This window comes from Engystomops pustulosus, chromosome 6, assembly GCF_040894005.1.
Source record: "Engystomops pustulosus chromosome 6, aEngPut4.maternal, whole genome shotgun sequence".
NCBI lineage: Eukaryota > Metazoa > Chordata > Amphibia > Anura > Leptodactylidae > Engystomops > Engystomops pustulosus.
This window is the reverse complement of record NC_092416.1, coordinates 131333578-131351641: the sequence shown is the minus strand read 5'-3', so window position 1 is coordinate 131351641 and position 18064 is coordinate 131333578. Positions and strand designations below refer to the sequence as shown.

Sequence of the window (18064 nt, the reverse complement as noted above, 5' to 3'; positions counted from 1 at the left end):
ATTGATTCTCCTCAGTTGTATGAATTGTCTTCTTGATATAATAAGGATGGTAACTATCATAGTGGAGGAGTGCGTTCCTTGCCATCCTAACGCACCAAAACTTATAGATGTTGCTAGAGAAAGTGAATTTGCTATTACATAAAATAAAATTTTATGTAATAAAATTCCTCTCCTGAGGACATGATCCACTGTTAATGAATATGTGCGGCATGATATATATTGATGATGACTGCTTTCCTTCAATTAAGATGTATGAATAAGCACATCTTAGGCAGCTTTTTCATTACATTACAGATCAATAACCTCAGTGATAATCTTATGTTGGTGACATGTATATGAAATGTTAATAAATGCTCAAAGCACAACCCATATGTTATCCTATATAGGAATGTACATTACTCTGCGTAAAGTGTATGATTAATGGATGTTATTAAGTTTTATTATACTGAAGGGGATTGTGGGGTTAAAGGTGTTGACTGATATAATAAATCAATATTCAAATATCCCATAAGGGAATTCTAAGTTCTCCTATAGAACTTCATTGGTCAGTATCATTATCTATTACACAAATGACTACAGAGGTGCTCTCTCTTGGTCTGGAGGACCTGGGATTATTGTGTGTTAGGTTAACAGCCTATTAATTGAAATAATTAGGGTGTAATGCTGGGAGTGAGCAATATACTTAAAGGTCTGAGCCTATTAATATATCCAATGCGACCTGAGTGGACAGAGTCAACATCAACGCCTGGTGCACAATGATCTTGATAAATCCGACCTGTGTGTTTTTCCTGGACATCCTTCTTCATAAATTGATGAGAAATGTCATCATTTATGTGGGCACTCTGCAACAACAGGATATAGTAGTGCATTGGGCTTAGTTCACACTTGTGTTACACAGATTACATTACACATTCCGTAGGGCGGCAGCCGGTGTCTTCCTTTCCACTTTGAATAACGGATGCGTTATGGAAAATTATGGTACTTCCTTTAATCTATGGGGAACAGAAGGTGAACATAAGGTCTTCTTTTTCACTTTCCACTATATTCTTCCTAAACGGAGAGTGTAATGGAAAGCCTATATGCATGTGTGAATAGGGCCTAAGAAAGAAGTTTCATTGCTTTAACCATCTCTTAGTCAACTCTTGTATTACTATAGCACAATGTGTGTTTAAACTAATTTTTTCATCTCATTCTTATAACACATTCATCCCACTGTGGAGGCTTCGAGGCTTGAATGTTCTCCTACTACAGATGTTGTCAGACCTCTGTGTTCTGCTCCATAAATTCAGACACAGTATCTCCCAGCAAGAGGATTTACTCATCGTCCTGTGCCAGAATAAACACGCTCACAACTGTTAACCAGTTTCACAGAGCCGGCAGGAGTTTGTATTAATTTTATAGTCCAGTCATCACAAGACAGAGAATTTTTTAATATTCATATAACCAGTGGTGTAACAAGACCCAGTTGTAGGTTCACATAAATATATATCCACACAACAATACCCTCATACCTGTAGAATACTAATAATATTTGCAGTAATTAATATACCACATACATAAATATATACCTGCAGGGAATATACTGCAACTATATAGCACCAAAAAATTACTACACACCTTCACCCCATCATTAATTAAAAAAGCAGAGCTACCCACTCAGCAATATGTATGTAGTCAGAAGTGTCCCATTAATAAATATGTAATATACCAGTCCTTCTAGTTCTAAATATTCTGTCTAGCAGCCTCCAGTTGTACAGCAGTCTTCTAATATTCTTTGGTCCAGGAGACCCCCCTTATAATATACTGCCCAGGAGCCAATCCCCCTCCCTCCTTTTAATATACTATACAGGAGCTCTTCCCCCAATAATATTCTCTCCTGGAGTTCCCTCGCCCTTCCTTATGATATGCTGTCCAGGAGTTCCCCCTCCCTTCCTAATGATATACTGTCCAGGATACCCCCCCCCCTTGCCAATAATATCCCCCCTTTTCCCTGGCAAATGATTTACAGTCCATGAACCCCCCTTCCTAATGATATCCTCCCCATGATATTCTTCCACCCTCTCCTAAGAATATGCTGACCAGGATATTCCCCACCCTTCTCCCTTGCTAATGATATACTGTTCAGGATATCCCCCTCCACCACCCAATCATTTTCTGTCCAGGAGATATTCCCCCTTCCTAATGGGAAGGATATTCTGTTCTGTTTATCTATAATGTTGCAAACCTGTAACTACCTGTGGTACTGCAGACTGTTCTATTGGCAAACACCAAGAAGTTTCCAGAGGTTGAGACCTAGGCGTAAATTTATAATACCCTGGCGCTTAATGCATCTGTGTATGAAAGTCTCCCTGCCACCATGGCGGATACATTTCCCCAGGGAAAACCTTGTTACCACACAGCCCCCTTTTCTTACACCCTGCCACTAGTCAGATGGTAGAAGTATCTTACCCTGACATCTGCGGCTAGGCTGTAACCAAGATAGCTACTCATCTCCTGGTCAACATCTGCCCCATACACTATCTGCCCTGGTGGAGTTGTTGGAGTTGTTGCAGATTTATCTGAAGTGTCTGAGAGCAAAGCTCTCTTGTTGTTCATGACAATCAATCAGAGCTCAACTTTTATTTTTTAAACTGCTGTGGGAAAATGAAAGCTCAGCTCTCAACAGTTTTGATCTCAAATTCGTGCTTCTGATAAATCCCCTGATAAATTAAAATCTTTTTATGATACAAACAATATGGCCGACTCTATGTACACGTTCAAGAGAGGCCTGGATGACTTTCTGGAGAGAAAAAATATCACGGGTTATGGGGATAAAACATTTATTTAATTCTTGAAGGTTGGACTTGATGGACTTGAGTCTCCTTCCAGCCTTATATACTATGAATAACATTTATTTGCTAACATGGGAACACCCCTTTAATCTGTTTGCTAGAAAAGCAATTGAAGATTTATAAATCTAGATTATGCTAAAGATAGTGGTTATTCAGTTTAGAAAAAAGACGGCTGAGGGGAGACCTTATAACAATGTACAAATACCTGAACGGACAGTACAAGGATCTCTCCAAAGATCTTTTTATACCTAGGCCTGTGACCAGGACAAGGGGGCATCCTCTACGCCTAGAGGAGAGGTTATTCTACCATCACCAAACACAGGAATTCTTTACTGTAAGAGCAGTGAGACTATGGAACTCTCTGCCGCAGGAGGTTGTTATGTTGTACATGTTCAAGAGAGGCCTGGATGCCTTTCTGGATAGAAAAAATATCACAGGTTATGGGGAAAAAACATTTATTTAATTCTTAAACGTTGGACCTGATGGACTTGCGTCTTTTCCCAACCTTATATACTATGATATTTAATAGTATTAAGACTGTGCTTATATAAGCTTTGGCCACAAAGGAAAAGTCCAAGGAAAAGTCCTTGGCATATTAAAATACACACATTAGACTTGAACATGCAGGGATTCCATGCAATCCCTTGTCTAGTTATTACCCATAGTACAGCTTTGAAATGCTCCTTATGACCAATCAATGATGGTTAGCACAGAATAGATTGTATTACCATATTAAAGAGTTCGGTGAAGACTTTGATGAAGGAGCCAATTATGAATCTTGGGCTGTCTGTATATTAATCAGGATAATTATTCATGGATTCGTTCAGTTGCATATTTATTTTTGCACAATCCTGATACAGCAGAATTAGGAAGCCCTCAGACCCAATGTGACATGAGCGATTAATAGCTTGGCTTCTAATCATCAAGCAGGCGATGAAGATCTATGGAGTCTACAACTGCTGATTCTACATTCATTTCCAGGCCTGTGGATTACCAGTTGTTATCAGGCCCTGTACTTGCAAGCTTTGGTTTTATTGAAACTTTGCGGCCACATTTTCGTCGGGTTTCCTGATTTTTTCCGTTTTGCGCCAAATTCCGCCAGAATTTTGGCGCACGCGATCGAATTGAGGCGCAATCACGCCGGCTTTCACGTGACAGAAATGGGGGGCGTGGTCTTCGGACACCCCGACGGATTCGGAAAAAACGTGGAATTTAAAAACCTAAATGTGTCGCAAGATCAAGCACTCACATGCACCAGGAAGAAGCAGGTGAACTCCAACGGACCTCGGTGCAGCAGCGACACCTACTGGATATCGGGCACACGACCTTAGTGAATCCCAGCAGAACCCGAATCCACGTCGGACAACGCAGTGCGGGATCGCGACTGGACCGGGTAAGTAAATGTGCCCCATTAGGTTGTCCAGGTGTCATTGTAACTTCCATAAGGGTTGAGTTCTCTTGGCTTTGGTGCAAAGGGTTCAAACTACCACCATTTGGAGTGAATACCTCCAATGTGTTCCATTTATCTCCAAGTACCTCCAAGAAAGTGATGAGCTTTAAATGTAATAGAATAGGGTTTATATATTAGCAGTTATGTCAGATTTGATTGGAAAAACAGCAGATCATGTAGCACATCATTCCAAATCTAGTAGCACTCTAAATCTAACCATTTTCTTATAGGAAAATCTCAAATCTTCAGGATGATTTTGTTCTTGACCAGCTTTTCTCTCATGCTAGAATCTCTTCCAATATCTTAAAACCAGATGTACCTCAGCAAACATAACTACATAGATATGGCACCAGAACCCAGCATACTACAGAGATACAATTCCAGAACAATGCCCTACTACTTGAATCTATAATCAGAACTAAGATTACTACATAGCTACAAAAGCCAAATCCATCATAGTACATACTACACAGTAACAAAATATACTATATAGATACAGTGCCCTGACCAAAATGACTACATAGAAGTGTGCCATGTATGAACGTGTGCATATAAGCATATACATTTTACTTACATACACAGTGAAACATAAACAGTAGCACATCTTACACATATACAAATGCAGGCATACTTTGACTTACATTTTCCATAGATATAAGCATGTAGACATGTACATTTACATATAAACACACGCACAAATATAAAGTAATAAATATGTACTGTACCTAAATGGAAGGTGCAGAAAGTAGGCAGAAGCCAACCTTTATAATTGTCTCCAATGGATGTGTGTAGCAATGTTGAGCATTTGAATGGTGCTAGGACGACCCAATGTAGTATTTTTCAGGATCTTTTAATTTTATAAAATTAGCAACGCAGTAGTAAATAAATAAAAATCTATAAAAATAACAATAAAGGTTCCAAACCAGATGAACCAGAAGAAGCGCTCGGCCCGAGCGCGAAACGCCTTGTTCGGAACCTTTATTGTTATATTATAAAATTAAAAGATCCTGAAAAATACTACATTGGGTCGTCCTAGCGCCATTCAAACACTCAACATTGCTACACACATCCATTGGAGACTTAGCTACAAGATAGATCCCTGCCACCCCGGAGAAAGGATCGTATCTTCAGAGCGTGGCAGCACAGGAACGCCATTATTATACCACACGTGCATCACAGAGTTGTGCCTGCCAGCACAACTCCGCCAGGTAAGCGGTTATTTTTTTTTTTTATCATCCTACTATTGACAAAGGGTATTACACCATAGAAGTGCCCCTGGCTCTTTCTCCTACATTTCCAACCTTTATAATTGGAGAAACTATGACTACAGCTCCAGCATGATGCAGGCTTGTCCACTGGTCAGAATTTTTGAAGCTCCTTGAATTCATTCTATCATCTTTCTCTTTCATTCTCCATCTACCCATGGCACCATCAATGGCACCCCTTAAAGGAAACCTACCACTCAAAAGTGGTAGGTTTATACACATATACATGGCACCAGCTCATGGTGAGCTGGTGCCAGAGCATATTTTTGTTAGGGGAACAAAGCCCCTATCGCAGAATTATAAGTTATATTAACTTATAACTCGGCGCACCACACTTGGGCACGTGCGCCGGATTCTAAAGTGCTGGTGAGCCAGTGACGTCACGTTGAAGCAGGCCGTACTAAGTTGTGCAGGCACGCGTGTGCCGGAGAGCTCGGTGACGTCACTGGCTCTCCAGCACTTTAGAATCCGGCGCACGCACGGGCGCGCGCATGGTGCACCGTGTCCAAGTGTGGTGCGCCGAGTTATAAGTTAATATCACTTATAATTCTGCGTTAGGGGCTTTGTTCCCCTAACAAAAATATGCTCCGGCACCAGCTCACCCTGAGCTGGTCCCATGTATATGTGTATAAACCTACCACTTTTGGGTGGTAGGTTTCCTTTAAACCCTGTTCACTGCTGCTGCTGATGGCCTGTGCTTAATTCATACATAATATCTGGCACTTTTCTGTTTTTTTTTTATTTGGAAAGGGGTGGTCACTATACCATTAATTTAATTAAAAATAAGCTGTTGGGGCTTTGTGTAATCCCTATGTAATATCTCAACCTTTCCTGGTTTATTTAGGGTCGCAATACACATAATTTGATTTAAAACAAATTTTATTTAAAACAGTTTGAAATACTACCATGGCATTTGTGTAACACATGAGTTTGAATACTGGGGGCACTTTAACTATTGGCTACTGGGGACTCTGTGACTATTTGCCACTGGGGGCACCATGTCTATTGGTTAATAGTTGCACTGTCACTATTGACTACTAGGGAAACCATGACGTTGGCTACTGGGGGCTCAGTGACTATTGTCTACTGGGGGCATCATATCTATTGGTTACTGGTGGCACTGTGACTATTGGCTTCTAGGGACTCCATGACTGTTGGCCACTAGGGACACCATGGCTATTGGCTACTGGGGGCTCAGTGACTATTGGGGCATACCAATACAAAGAGCTAGTTCTGGATATAGCAGCAACATAAAATGATGGAACATACATTCCTACAGCACTTTAAAATAGTGTTATTATGACTTAATAATTTGGATTGAATTTAATATTTTGGAAAAAATTTTTGAATTTGATTTTTGATATACTTACTAATTTCTAATAATCAGCACTGTAAGATGAGAAAAAGCTGAAAGTCCATTTGTCTTGATGGAAGTTGCAAATACAGGCAGTCCCCGGGTTACATACAAGATAGGGACTGTAGGTTTGTTCTTAAGTTGAATTTGTATGTAAGTCGAAACTGTATATTTTATCATTGTAGTTCCCGACAATTTTTTTTTTTTGCCCCAGTGACAATTGGAGTTTCAAATTTTTTTGCTGTAATAGGACCAAGGATTATCAATAAAGCTTCATTGCAGACAATTTTAAGCTGATTATTGCAATCTGCTACTATTTTAAAGCGTCCAGAGAGCTTCACCAGAGGTCACAGTGGGCAGAGGGGTCCGTCTGTAACTATGGGTTGTCTGTAAGTCGGGTGTCCTTAAGTAGGGGACCGCCTGTAATAGATCTTTACTATTGAACTGTGTGTAGGAGACCAATGAGAGCATCTCAGAGCCCTAATCACCGTAGACCCTGTAGAAGGTATAAAGTAACTGAATCATTTTCCTCCAATCTCTTACTGTCAGGTTCTGTAGATATACCGTAGTTGTCGCAAAAGGAATAACATTAACTAATTCATCTTAATATCAAAAGGAGGATATGAAGTGTAAAAAATGAGCAAGTTGCTGTTTAAATTGTAAGTAATTTCTGCAATTTTGTCATCTGCTGGAGTCTGATTAAATTTTGTCTTGCTGTTATTATCTGTCACAAATGTACTTCTGTCTTCTGCTTCAAAGCAGCAGATCAACAGAGCCGCTCAGCAGCAAGGAGCGAATAAGGAGCTTGTTACAGCACAGGATATTAGGTTGTGCTGTCTCCATGAAGTATGGAGTGGTATACTGGCCAGATGCCTTCCGGACTTCCCGAGATCTAAATTAAAAGTATTCTGCTGCACCGGACTCAAAATAGTACAAAATAGAACCAATATCAGTGCAAGCTCTATCCTATAAAGATGGTCTACTGCTTCCAGGGGATAAACTTATATCATGACCCACCATCTGCCATATTCATGTCAAGCAAAGGAACCAACCAACCTCTATACCCCTTCGGACAACAGAATAACTTTGTACCCCATAAAGCAATGACCCAGATACTTTCTAATTCATGTGGTAATTCTCCTGTTGTGCCTATAATGGCTGCTTATACAGTAGGTACCCCCATTGCAGAATTTTAAGGATCTTTTGAGTCCCCTTCAGGGCATCCAGTGGTTACATACAGGTACGCAGGTCTCTTTTACTATCTTGACATCTTCTATATTCCCTTCCACTAGAAATATCCCTGTTTATATCAGTGTTCAGTGTAGCAAGAAAGAATGGAAGAGCTGTAATGTTGTCATCTGTATCTGGCAGCCGTCACCTGGATCTTGACAGCCACTTCTATTTGTGTAATTGGAGTATTTCTAAAAGGTACCCATAACCCAAAGATAGAGGGCAACTGTTCAGTCAATAATTCGTAGAAATATTTATTTGCACTTTATTACCATTTTGTAGTACCCCTTAATTTCTTGTTCTCTTGTTATGTACCATCAGTTGCATGTAATGAATTATCACATTTGCACTTAGTTTACAATATCTTCTATTTATTTACAAAATTTGATATATTAATTGATATAAATAAGGAACTTGATTATCGATTTGTGAAATTTTCATACACTCCCTTGAGTCACATGTATGAAATTGCGTAACAGCGTAACAGTGTTGTAGAACCAAAGTCAGCTTTTTATGCAATTGGAACTATATCCAGAATACAAAACCTCCAAAATATACACTGCCAAAGTTGACAACAATTAGGGTAGGCGCTATCTGACAAAGTCCTCATACAGAGTGGAGACCACGTAGAATAGACACCATCAAGAGTAGACTCCATTGTAGTCACCATCCAAAGTAGACACTTAAATGCATCAGCCATATTGCACTTTATCTAAAGTAGATATATAACAGAAGGAGAAAATACCAAGAATACACCAAGAATAGAGGTTCTTCAGGGTGTAAAACGGAAAATCTTCATTAATTCAGTGACTCAATTACTTTATTCAGTCACACAGTATTGACTAACATTGTTTAGTAGCTACTTGTCACTTTAGTTTGTTTTGTTTTTGTTTGTTTTTTACTTTTTGTGGTTTTCTTCGGGTCCCTCCATCAAGGATTGACAGTTGCAAGCACCTGAGCTACAAATAAGTAAGATATGGGAGTGTCGCTGATTCTATTACATCATCCACAAACTGCCATTCCATCGTTAGCAACATAGTAGGAAACTGCCACAAGGTTCCATAGAAAAAATCAAAAATAATAACTTACTGTTACTTTACTTTACTTTACTTACATCATAGCTAGAAATTAGAACCTTTCATGCTGTTCTTAGAAACAACCAGGTCCAGATTCTGGCAATTCCTATAAACATCAGCCTCCAACTGACATGTGTAATCCCTATTTTATTTGGTTTTGTATACTCATATGTTGTCTTTCAATAAAAGGGGCATTCATATCTGCACATTCACATTTAATTTAAAGGGAACCTGTCACTAGGGACCTCATTTTCACTAAAGACAGGTTTCAAAAGCCCATTACAGCTGCATTGTTAATATGCCTTTCTGCTTTCTCTAAGCATTTGCATAACAATATAGGTGTGTGTTATAACTTACCTTGACACTTAATAAAATCATCTGTGAAGTCCCATGGGTTGGGCTTTGGTTTGGATGCATTTCAAAAAACAACATGTGACTTGTCTCTGCTGCAGACTTGTCAGCTCTTGGCCCCCACCTTTGTGCTCCCGTACAGACCCTCACTCCCCCACTGATGTCAGAACACCAGGCTGTGAGTTCTGTGAAAGAGCAGGAGGGAGGAGCTGTACAGGAGCACAAAGGTGGGAGCCAAGAGCTCAGCATTCTACAGCACAGACAAGTCACATGTTGTTTTCTGAAATGCATCTGAACCAACCCCTGGACTACACAGAGAATTCTGTCAGGGTGCCAGGTAAGTTATAACACACAATTATATTGTAATGCAAATGCTTAGAGAAAGCAGCAAGCCTTCTTTGCAATGCAGCTGTAATGGGCTTCTGTAACCTGTCTTTTGTGAAAATGAGGTCCCTGGTGACAGGTTCCCTTTAATAAATCTACTATTAATCTACATTTCTTCAATTGTGTGTTATTGAAAACAAAGTACCCGAATGAATATAATTTCCCACAAATGTAGCCATATCGTCCCTTAGAAATGAGTTACCTATCCTTGGATATGACCAGCCCTACACTCATCCAGCAGCTGCCACACATGCTCACACATGACAGTGGTGGTCGTATCCAAGGTACATTTTTTAATGACATCAATTGAAGAAATATATATATATATAAATATGTCTGATGAATTAAATTAAATTCCTAGATGAGAATACCCTTTTAATTCTGCCACAAAGATCAAGACATGTATTTGGTCCCATGATCCTTTGTCTGGATAGCAGGTTAGAGATGAGCGTATCCCTGACTAATCACAGCCATGGCTAGTAGCAAGGGGCATCATCTTGCTGGATTGTCTGCACGGTGACCAATCTGACAATATGTCTGGGTCATGCAGGAGGCACCTGAAACCTGGACCCAAGCTTAAAGTTCCGATCTTCCCACCTCTGCAGCTGGTAAATGCCCGCTGGTAGAGCTTCACCAATTTAGATGGATAATTTTCATTTTTATTTGGAGAGAGAGAACGGTTGTGATTGCTCCTGGGCCCTTGTGTTGTATGAGGCCCATATGCTGTCCTTTCCTCATTTGAAACTAATACTACAAGCCTGGTACAGATGTTGCACCAGGCCCAGAAGGTTCACGTTGCGTCTCTGATTATAACAGTTAATGGATTTACATATCATACACATCACTTCATACACAAACAGAGTATTAAAGTTACAATATATTTATATATTTTAGAAGGTCAAAGATTTATTTACAAGTTATTTACAATGCAATCACATTGAGTGACACCTGTAAGAACTGTCCAGATAACCTATAATGCACTGTACTGTCTATGGCTACATGCACACGAACGTGTGCCAAGCAAGGGCCGGGACCAGGGCGTAGCACATGTTTGGCTGGAGAGGTGGAAGGATGAGCGCTGCTCCCCCCTCACCTCTCCATAGGGACGCCTGGTACCCAGCAGTACTTACCGCAGAAGATATAGCATGCTGTTTCTTTTTCCAAGCGATTGTATGGTATGGTGGGCGGGCACTATAGGTTTCTATGGGGCCGTACGTATGTCTGTGTTACAGATTTATATTACTACAATGGGAAAACTTATGTTTGGTATGAATCTACAGTATGTTCTACTTTTCCTCAGCCAGTTTTTATAAATCTCCCTCAATGTCTGCCCCATGTCTGCTGGTTGAAAGGTTGCTGAGAAAACACTGTGTCTAAAAGTATTAAGATACAGGTGAGAAAACCTGTAGGCAACATACCTGTATTCTCTATCCAGTATTTGGAGTTAGTCAGTCTGTAGGAGAATCCCTATGAATTAGGAGAATTCCCAATAAAACAATTATGTATAATACAATTCTACATAATATAAGGATAAATAATGAGCATATTTTTGAGAGTACCAAGTTAAAAAATGTCTTAAAGGGGTTGTATGGAATTACAGTACCTCATTTTTTCTACTACAGTGAAGAGTGACTCTGCTTGTCACTGCTGGCCCATATTTGGTGGAGAGAGGTATATGTACACTGTTTGCCGTGTTCATACCCCCTGGAGCCCAGAATTCAAAAAAGTTAATTCAGCTCAACCCCTTTAAAGCGAACCTGTCATCAGGGTTTAACATTTTCATAATCACAGGTTCCTTTAGTCTTTTTAAAACTGTTTCTCACTTTGGTTATTCCACTGACTTTTAAAAACTGATGAAAGTAAAGCTGGCTTAGATTTGTTTGCAGCACAGAGTCAGCTCATGTATGCATGAGGTGAGGCAGAGGAGGGAGCAGAAAGAAAAGTTGTTTCAGCAGAGATAAGATAATGATGATTACTCTGTGATTTGATCCAGTTTGCTGGCAGGGGACCAGTTGTATGTTTATCAAGTTTTAAAAGTGAGTGGAACAATTAATGTTAACTTCAAAAGCAGATAAGCAATTAGTATTAGAAAAGCTATGGGTACCTATCAATAGGTGGAAATGCGAAATCCTGATGACAGGTTCCCTTTAAGTAGAGAATCAGAATGAAATATTGCTAATTCCTTTTTTTTTTTTGATTATTCTTAATTTACTTTATCATAAACATCTTAGTTTGTGCAGTTCGCATTTTCTCTAAAATGTGGGTTTAGGTCATAAAGAAAAAGGTTTGTGAAGCATTGCTGTAATAAAATAAACTGCTACACTGAAAGGGGTGTTCCCTATTAAGTAAATAAATTTTATTGTTTGTATGATAAAAAGTTTTCCAATATATTTTCAGTATTAATTTTCATAACACAAACAATAACATTTATTTGTTATTATGGGAACGCCCCTTGGGTCTTTTTATGTTACAGAAGGAGGACACTCAGGTACTAGGGCCCGGGTGCTTCTTGCTCTTCAAATCCTATAGCCCTAGACTAAAATAGTGTTACTAATCATCAATGACTTGGAATCACTTTGTGGAATGAGTTGGCAGAGTACATATGGTGAACATCGTTATGTGTCACTGAATGGCGTAACAACAACCGGCACAACGCAGTTTCAATACATGACAATAAAAATACTAAAGTGTACAATGAAAGTAGAGAAATCATGCAACACTGTAGGTTGTGCTTGTATTTATGCACTTCTCCGGAAAGTTGACCTTTTTAGATGGAAACCCATTGATATCCTCCTGGACTGTGAGATCATGATCAGGACTGTCATGGGAACTGTCTTTCATGACGCTGTAGTAGACTGGAACATTGTATTTTGCAGCTTTTTCCGTCCTTTTTGGTTCACATTTGCAAAGATTCTTAAAGGCAGCCCGAAACTTTTGTGACATCAGGTTGTAGATGATGGGGTTAATGGCGCTGTTCAGGTAGATGCACATTCTGCAGAAAAGGAGGAACCAAACATTGAGGTACGGTGGATCCATGAAAGAATTCACAACTACCAAGGTACGGTACGGCATCCAGAGGAGGGCAAACAATATCACCACCACTGCCAGCATCTTGGTGACCTGATAAAGCAAAAATATGATAGTAATCAGGTAAAAATAACAGGCAAAATATGAGGAGTTAAGTTAAAGGAGTTGTACATGATTAGATAAGTTAAAATATGCTTCTATTTTTAAACTATGGTCCACAATCAAGAACCAAAGAGGTTTGAAACATGTAGGTCGTACTAGACTGTACCATTGTGTTTTAATATGATCTAAAAATAAAAGAATATTTGAACTTACCTACAAGTGTTGGATACACTGCCACACTCTAGGTAGAGATAGTACAGTATCTAGCTACCCATGTGATGCTATCCTAAAGTATTATAGACAACATAGGAGACAGCACACAGAAAGAGAAATCTAACAGTCATGATAGTGTTGTGTTAAGCCTATCCAAAATAGAAGAAGTCAAACAAATACTTTGTTGAGGACTATGGCTATGTGTATGACTTCTATGTGTTTTATTTATTTCCGAAAATGTCAAAAATGACAAACAGTTCATAAACTCCTTGTCACCAAAAATATAAAGATAAAGTAAATTGTGATATGTAAAAATAATGAACTATAAATCTATTTTAGTGCAAAAAAGAGTTAAGACTAATTTTCTTCACAAGAACAGCTTAAAGGGATATTCCAATGAAAACAAAACAAAGTTACAAAAATACATCCTTTAACAGATATAATTCCATCCTGTCTTTATCAGTCCCGGTGTATATATTTTCATTAGCTAAAAAACCGACCATAAATGTTCTATAGTCGGGCAGGAAAAATTCTTCTCATGAATAGCTTCTCTGTCTGCACGATGCAGTGCACCCTGCCCCACGCTACAGGGACAAGCTCAGATGCTCACAAACACTTCCTGCTGCCAAACAGCTTACAAAGACTTGCTCTACAAGCTACAGATAACATAAGATAAGATCTTTAAATAAGGGAAAGTAGGTATAGCAGAGCTGACTGTGTGTGTTATAGCTGAGATATAGTAGAGCTGACTGTGTTTGTTACAGCTGAGATATAGCAACGCTGAGAGTGTCATTGTGTGTAATAAGCATCTAATGGATTTCATCATCTCTGATCTGTCTCATCTTTCTTGTTCTTTGTGTTAGATACAAGTGAATATTCAGAAGCTAAATGAAAGTGTAGATCAAGCTGTACCAAGGACATTGTTAAACAGCTAAAAAATGTTTAAAATGATCTTTATTCAGTGAGCATCAGTAGGGGATTCAAAATTTAGAACTTTCTTTCAAACCCCTTTAAGAAGCCCTTTAAGAAAACAGATCTGAGCCCAAGTGTACAGACTAAAAGATATTGGAGCAAATCATAGAGCATATAGCCATTGTAGTCCTACAGTGACGAAAAGTGATCCAAACTAAATGATCTATAATGTTCCCCTGCCTGTTTTTGGAAATTACTTGCAACCTTGGTGCTTGGTGGAAATGTGAATACAATGTCATCACTAATGATGAGCGAACCCAAATTGTCAAATTCGGGTCCGTACTGAATTTGGCAGGTTCGGCACCCGCAATCCCGGAATAACAAGTTATAAAATGTTGGTAATGCGCATGAAGGGCTCTGGGGTTGTTACTTGAGCCCCTCAATGCTGAAAATTCTCAGACTGTTGCTGTGGGCAATGAGCACTCTGCTGCAGTGAGATTACATCAGGCAGAGGGAAGGGGAAGTGCTAAGGAAGCAGAGGGGAAGTGGAAGACAGTGTAACAGCCTGTGAAGCTACAGCATGGAGGGGTTCTTGTAACACCCCTAGAGCCTAACTGGCTCATTACATTAAATGTCTGTGAGTAAGTGCCTTGGTTTATCATGCCTAATTTTGTTGGTAGATTTTCTTTAAGTTACTCGCCCAGAAGTATACTGTTACTTAGTTGTCCCAACATTACAAGTTATCTCACCAAACATTATGTTATCTGTTATCCTGTGTTAGGGGATAACTTGTAATGTTGGCAGAGCCCCTTTAAATCCTGATGCACTTTTCAAATTTTTACTAGCCTTTAGTTCCTGCAAAGCAAGATCTACCATAGTCAGCCTCACTGGACTATCTCTGGAACCCTCTCAGCTGGAGATTCCTATGTTAGCAATCACTGGTGATCTACATTAGACCGGCCCATTGTGGAGTAGGTGACAATCAGACACTTAAACCAAAACACTGGTCCATTTACGTACAAGTAATAATAAAAGTTGAACATTTTAGACTGTGACACTGATGCCAGATTTTATTCCTCCTACAGTCCACCTCTAGCATAAGTCGTGCATGACTTACTACACTCATTACAGTAATCACATAAATGTACAACCTCTAGACCAGCCAAATCATCCATGTAATAAAGTGAATAGATTATCTTACATACTGCATGAGGTTACTTTAGATGAAATATAGGCACAGATACAGGCCAGATCCCTACACTGGCCCAACAGAGTTCAACGACTTTTTTGTGGTGCATAGGGGTGGTTAACATAGGGCGTGCAACAGACTTTGCATGTTAAATCAGGCGCACGGTTGGACTGAGCATCGGAACGCCCCCTAATTTGTGTTGCAAGTTGCCTAGTGCAGCTACACCACAAAACGGTTGCGTGCGGCACATTTGTGGTGCAAACACTTTTTAAATACCTGTGCAAGCCGTTTACACCTAAAAGAACGTACATAGTCCGACAGAAAACTGGCGCAAAGCCCTTAGTAAATGTGTCCCTCTGTCTGGAACACCATTAGGACTCAAAACAGCAAAGGTAATAAGGTTTTATTTCCCTCTTTAGCAGTAAGTATTTCATAGTTTTAGTAAGAAATACTTGAATTTTCCGAAGTGGGTCCCAACTTCTTGTTTATCACAGGATGGCTTGTCTTTCCTTCTTTTAGGATGCCCATTGTTATATGATTTTATTCTATACTACCACCCATGGTGCCACTACCTGCTGCTGTAAGGCATAAATACATAGGTTTCCCATATGATTTCATGGTCTTCATATGGTGTAATTTCCATATATCAACATGTACACAGTTAATAGTTTTCTTGCTGCCCTCTTTTAACTAATTCCTACATATTTTGAAGTAAAATTAGAGAAGATGGTACACTGCTTGTCTCCTGCGCTGGTGGTGATAAGTCTGCTGACATCTTTCCTCCTACTCCTTCTATGTTCTCTGACCCAGTTTAGAGGCCAGAGCCTTGTATTCATAGGTATGAGTGTTGTGCTTGTTACTACATTCTACTGATAATTACATTAATACACCGACATCTGCTGCTGTCTTGAAAATACACGGACTTGAGAAATTGTAAGTCACGACTTGTGGAGAGTGGGCTTTTAAAAGTCTCTAGTGAAATGGCTTATTTTTAGACCAATATGGACAGGGAGAGTCTTTTATCAAAAGAAAGATAGTGGCTATAATGTCACAGAGAATGAACAATTATAGCTTTTTAGCACATTGCTAAATGTCAGAATCCCTGTAGATCACAATGGGTAAAAGAGCCTAGCATTCAAGGGAATCCATCATAGTAGATGAACTTCAGCCCTAGAAGTGAAATTTACATTAATGAATGGCAACAAAAGCCGAAAAGGTATTAAATGCTGAATAACTCTAAATCCCATGTATGCACATAGGGCAAAGTGAAAGCTACCTGGATTCCTGTGGCTACCACTAGGGGGAGCGATACATGGCTAACATTGGTTTACATTAGGGGGCTTCTGGAACCTGAGTGAAGTTGGCCCCCCCACCTTGTTCAAATCAAACAAAAATGGTGTCAAACGTTTGTGCTACGTTTGTGCTGGTTTGTGCAGCAGAAATTTTTGTTTGTGCCGCTATCGTTTTTGAGATTTTAATGAATGTTTCCAGAGGTCATCAGAGGTCAACCAGCCCCCCCACATTGCCCAAATCAAACAAAACTGGTGCCGAACAATTCTGCTACGTTTGTGCTGGTTTGTGCTGCGCAAATTTTTGTTTGTGCTGCTTTTGTTTTGAATATATGAACAAAAAATTAAAGTTCAAAAGTTCAAGCAGCCCCCCCACATTAACCAAATCAAACAAAACTGGTGTCAAACGTTAGTGCTATGTTTGTGCTAGTTTGTGCAGCAAAAATTTTCGTTTGTGCCGCTATAATTTTTAAGGTATGTTCAGGTGTTCAAGGTGTTTAGGATGAACTGGTAAAAAACAAACCTAGTGACACTTCCCTGATTTGATCACCAGGGGGAGATAGCAAACACATTGTACTTTGGAAGAAATGAACTCTAATGACCTTTGCAAAAAAGTATAAATATATTAAAAATGATAGCGGCACAAATGAAAATTTTTGCTGCACAAACCAGCACAAACGTAGCACTAACGTTTGACACCAGTTTTGTTTGATTCGGTTAATGTGGGGGGACTGCTTGAACTTTTGTTTGTTTGTTTTGTTTTAATTTTTTGTTCATTTATTCAAAACAAAAGCAGCACAAACAAAAGTTTGAGCAGCACAAATCAGCACAAACGTAGCAGAATTGTTCGGTCCCAGTTTTGTTTCATTTGGGCAATGTGGGGGGGCTGGTTGACCTCTGATGACCTCTGGAAGCTTTCATTAAAATCTTAAAAACGATAGCGGCACAAACGAAAATTTCTGCTGCACAAACCAGCACAAACGTAGCACAAACATTTGACAGAAATTTTGCTTGATTTGAACAAGGTGGGGGGGCCAACTTCACTCAGGTGCTTCTGGAAGGGGAGTGCAAAGAGGAAGATCGGCCTGTAGTTATTTTACTTGCCCCTGTTCTAGTAGAATTTTTAATTATTATTCTATTGGCCACAAAACAAATATAATTTCTTCTTACCCATTTAACTCTATGACTACGTAGGGAATTTGTAGGGAAAAGGATCCGATGAAATTTTGTTAGCCTATAGCCACCAGTAGGGAGACATTAACAAATCGGATATTTAATTAGGGTTAACGCATTTACAGCATACTGTAAAGTTCACTCTTGGGGCATCCACAGACTCATTGGTGTAATTTTATAAACTTATTTTAGAAGGAAGGAAGCCATGGGTAACAAAT

General features: G+C 39.4%; 1 protein-coding gene across 1 annotated transcript in view; it reads right to left on the bottom strand.

The window, feature by feature from the left end:
- Positions 1–8396: 8396 nt before the first annotated feature.
- LOC140064292 (thyrotropin-releasing hormone receptor-like) overlaps positions 8397–18064 on the bottom strand; it is a 58398-nt gene continuing 48730 nt past the window's right edge. The window contains exon 3 of the mRNA XM_072111031.1: positions 8397–13061. Within this exon, the coding sequence (XP_071967132.1) occupies positions 12651–13061 (411 nt within the window). The 3' untranslated portion in view covers positions 8397–12650. The remainder of the gene's footprint in view (positions 13062–18064) is intronic.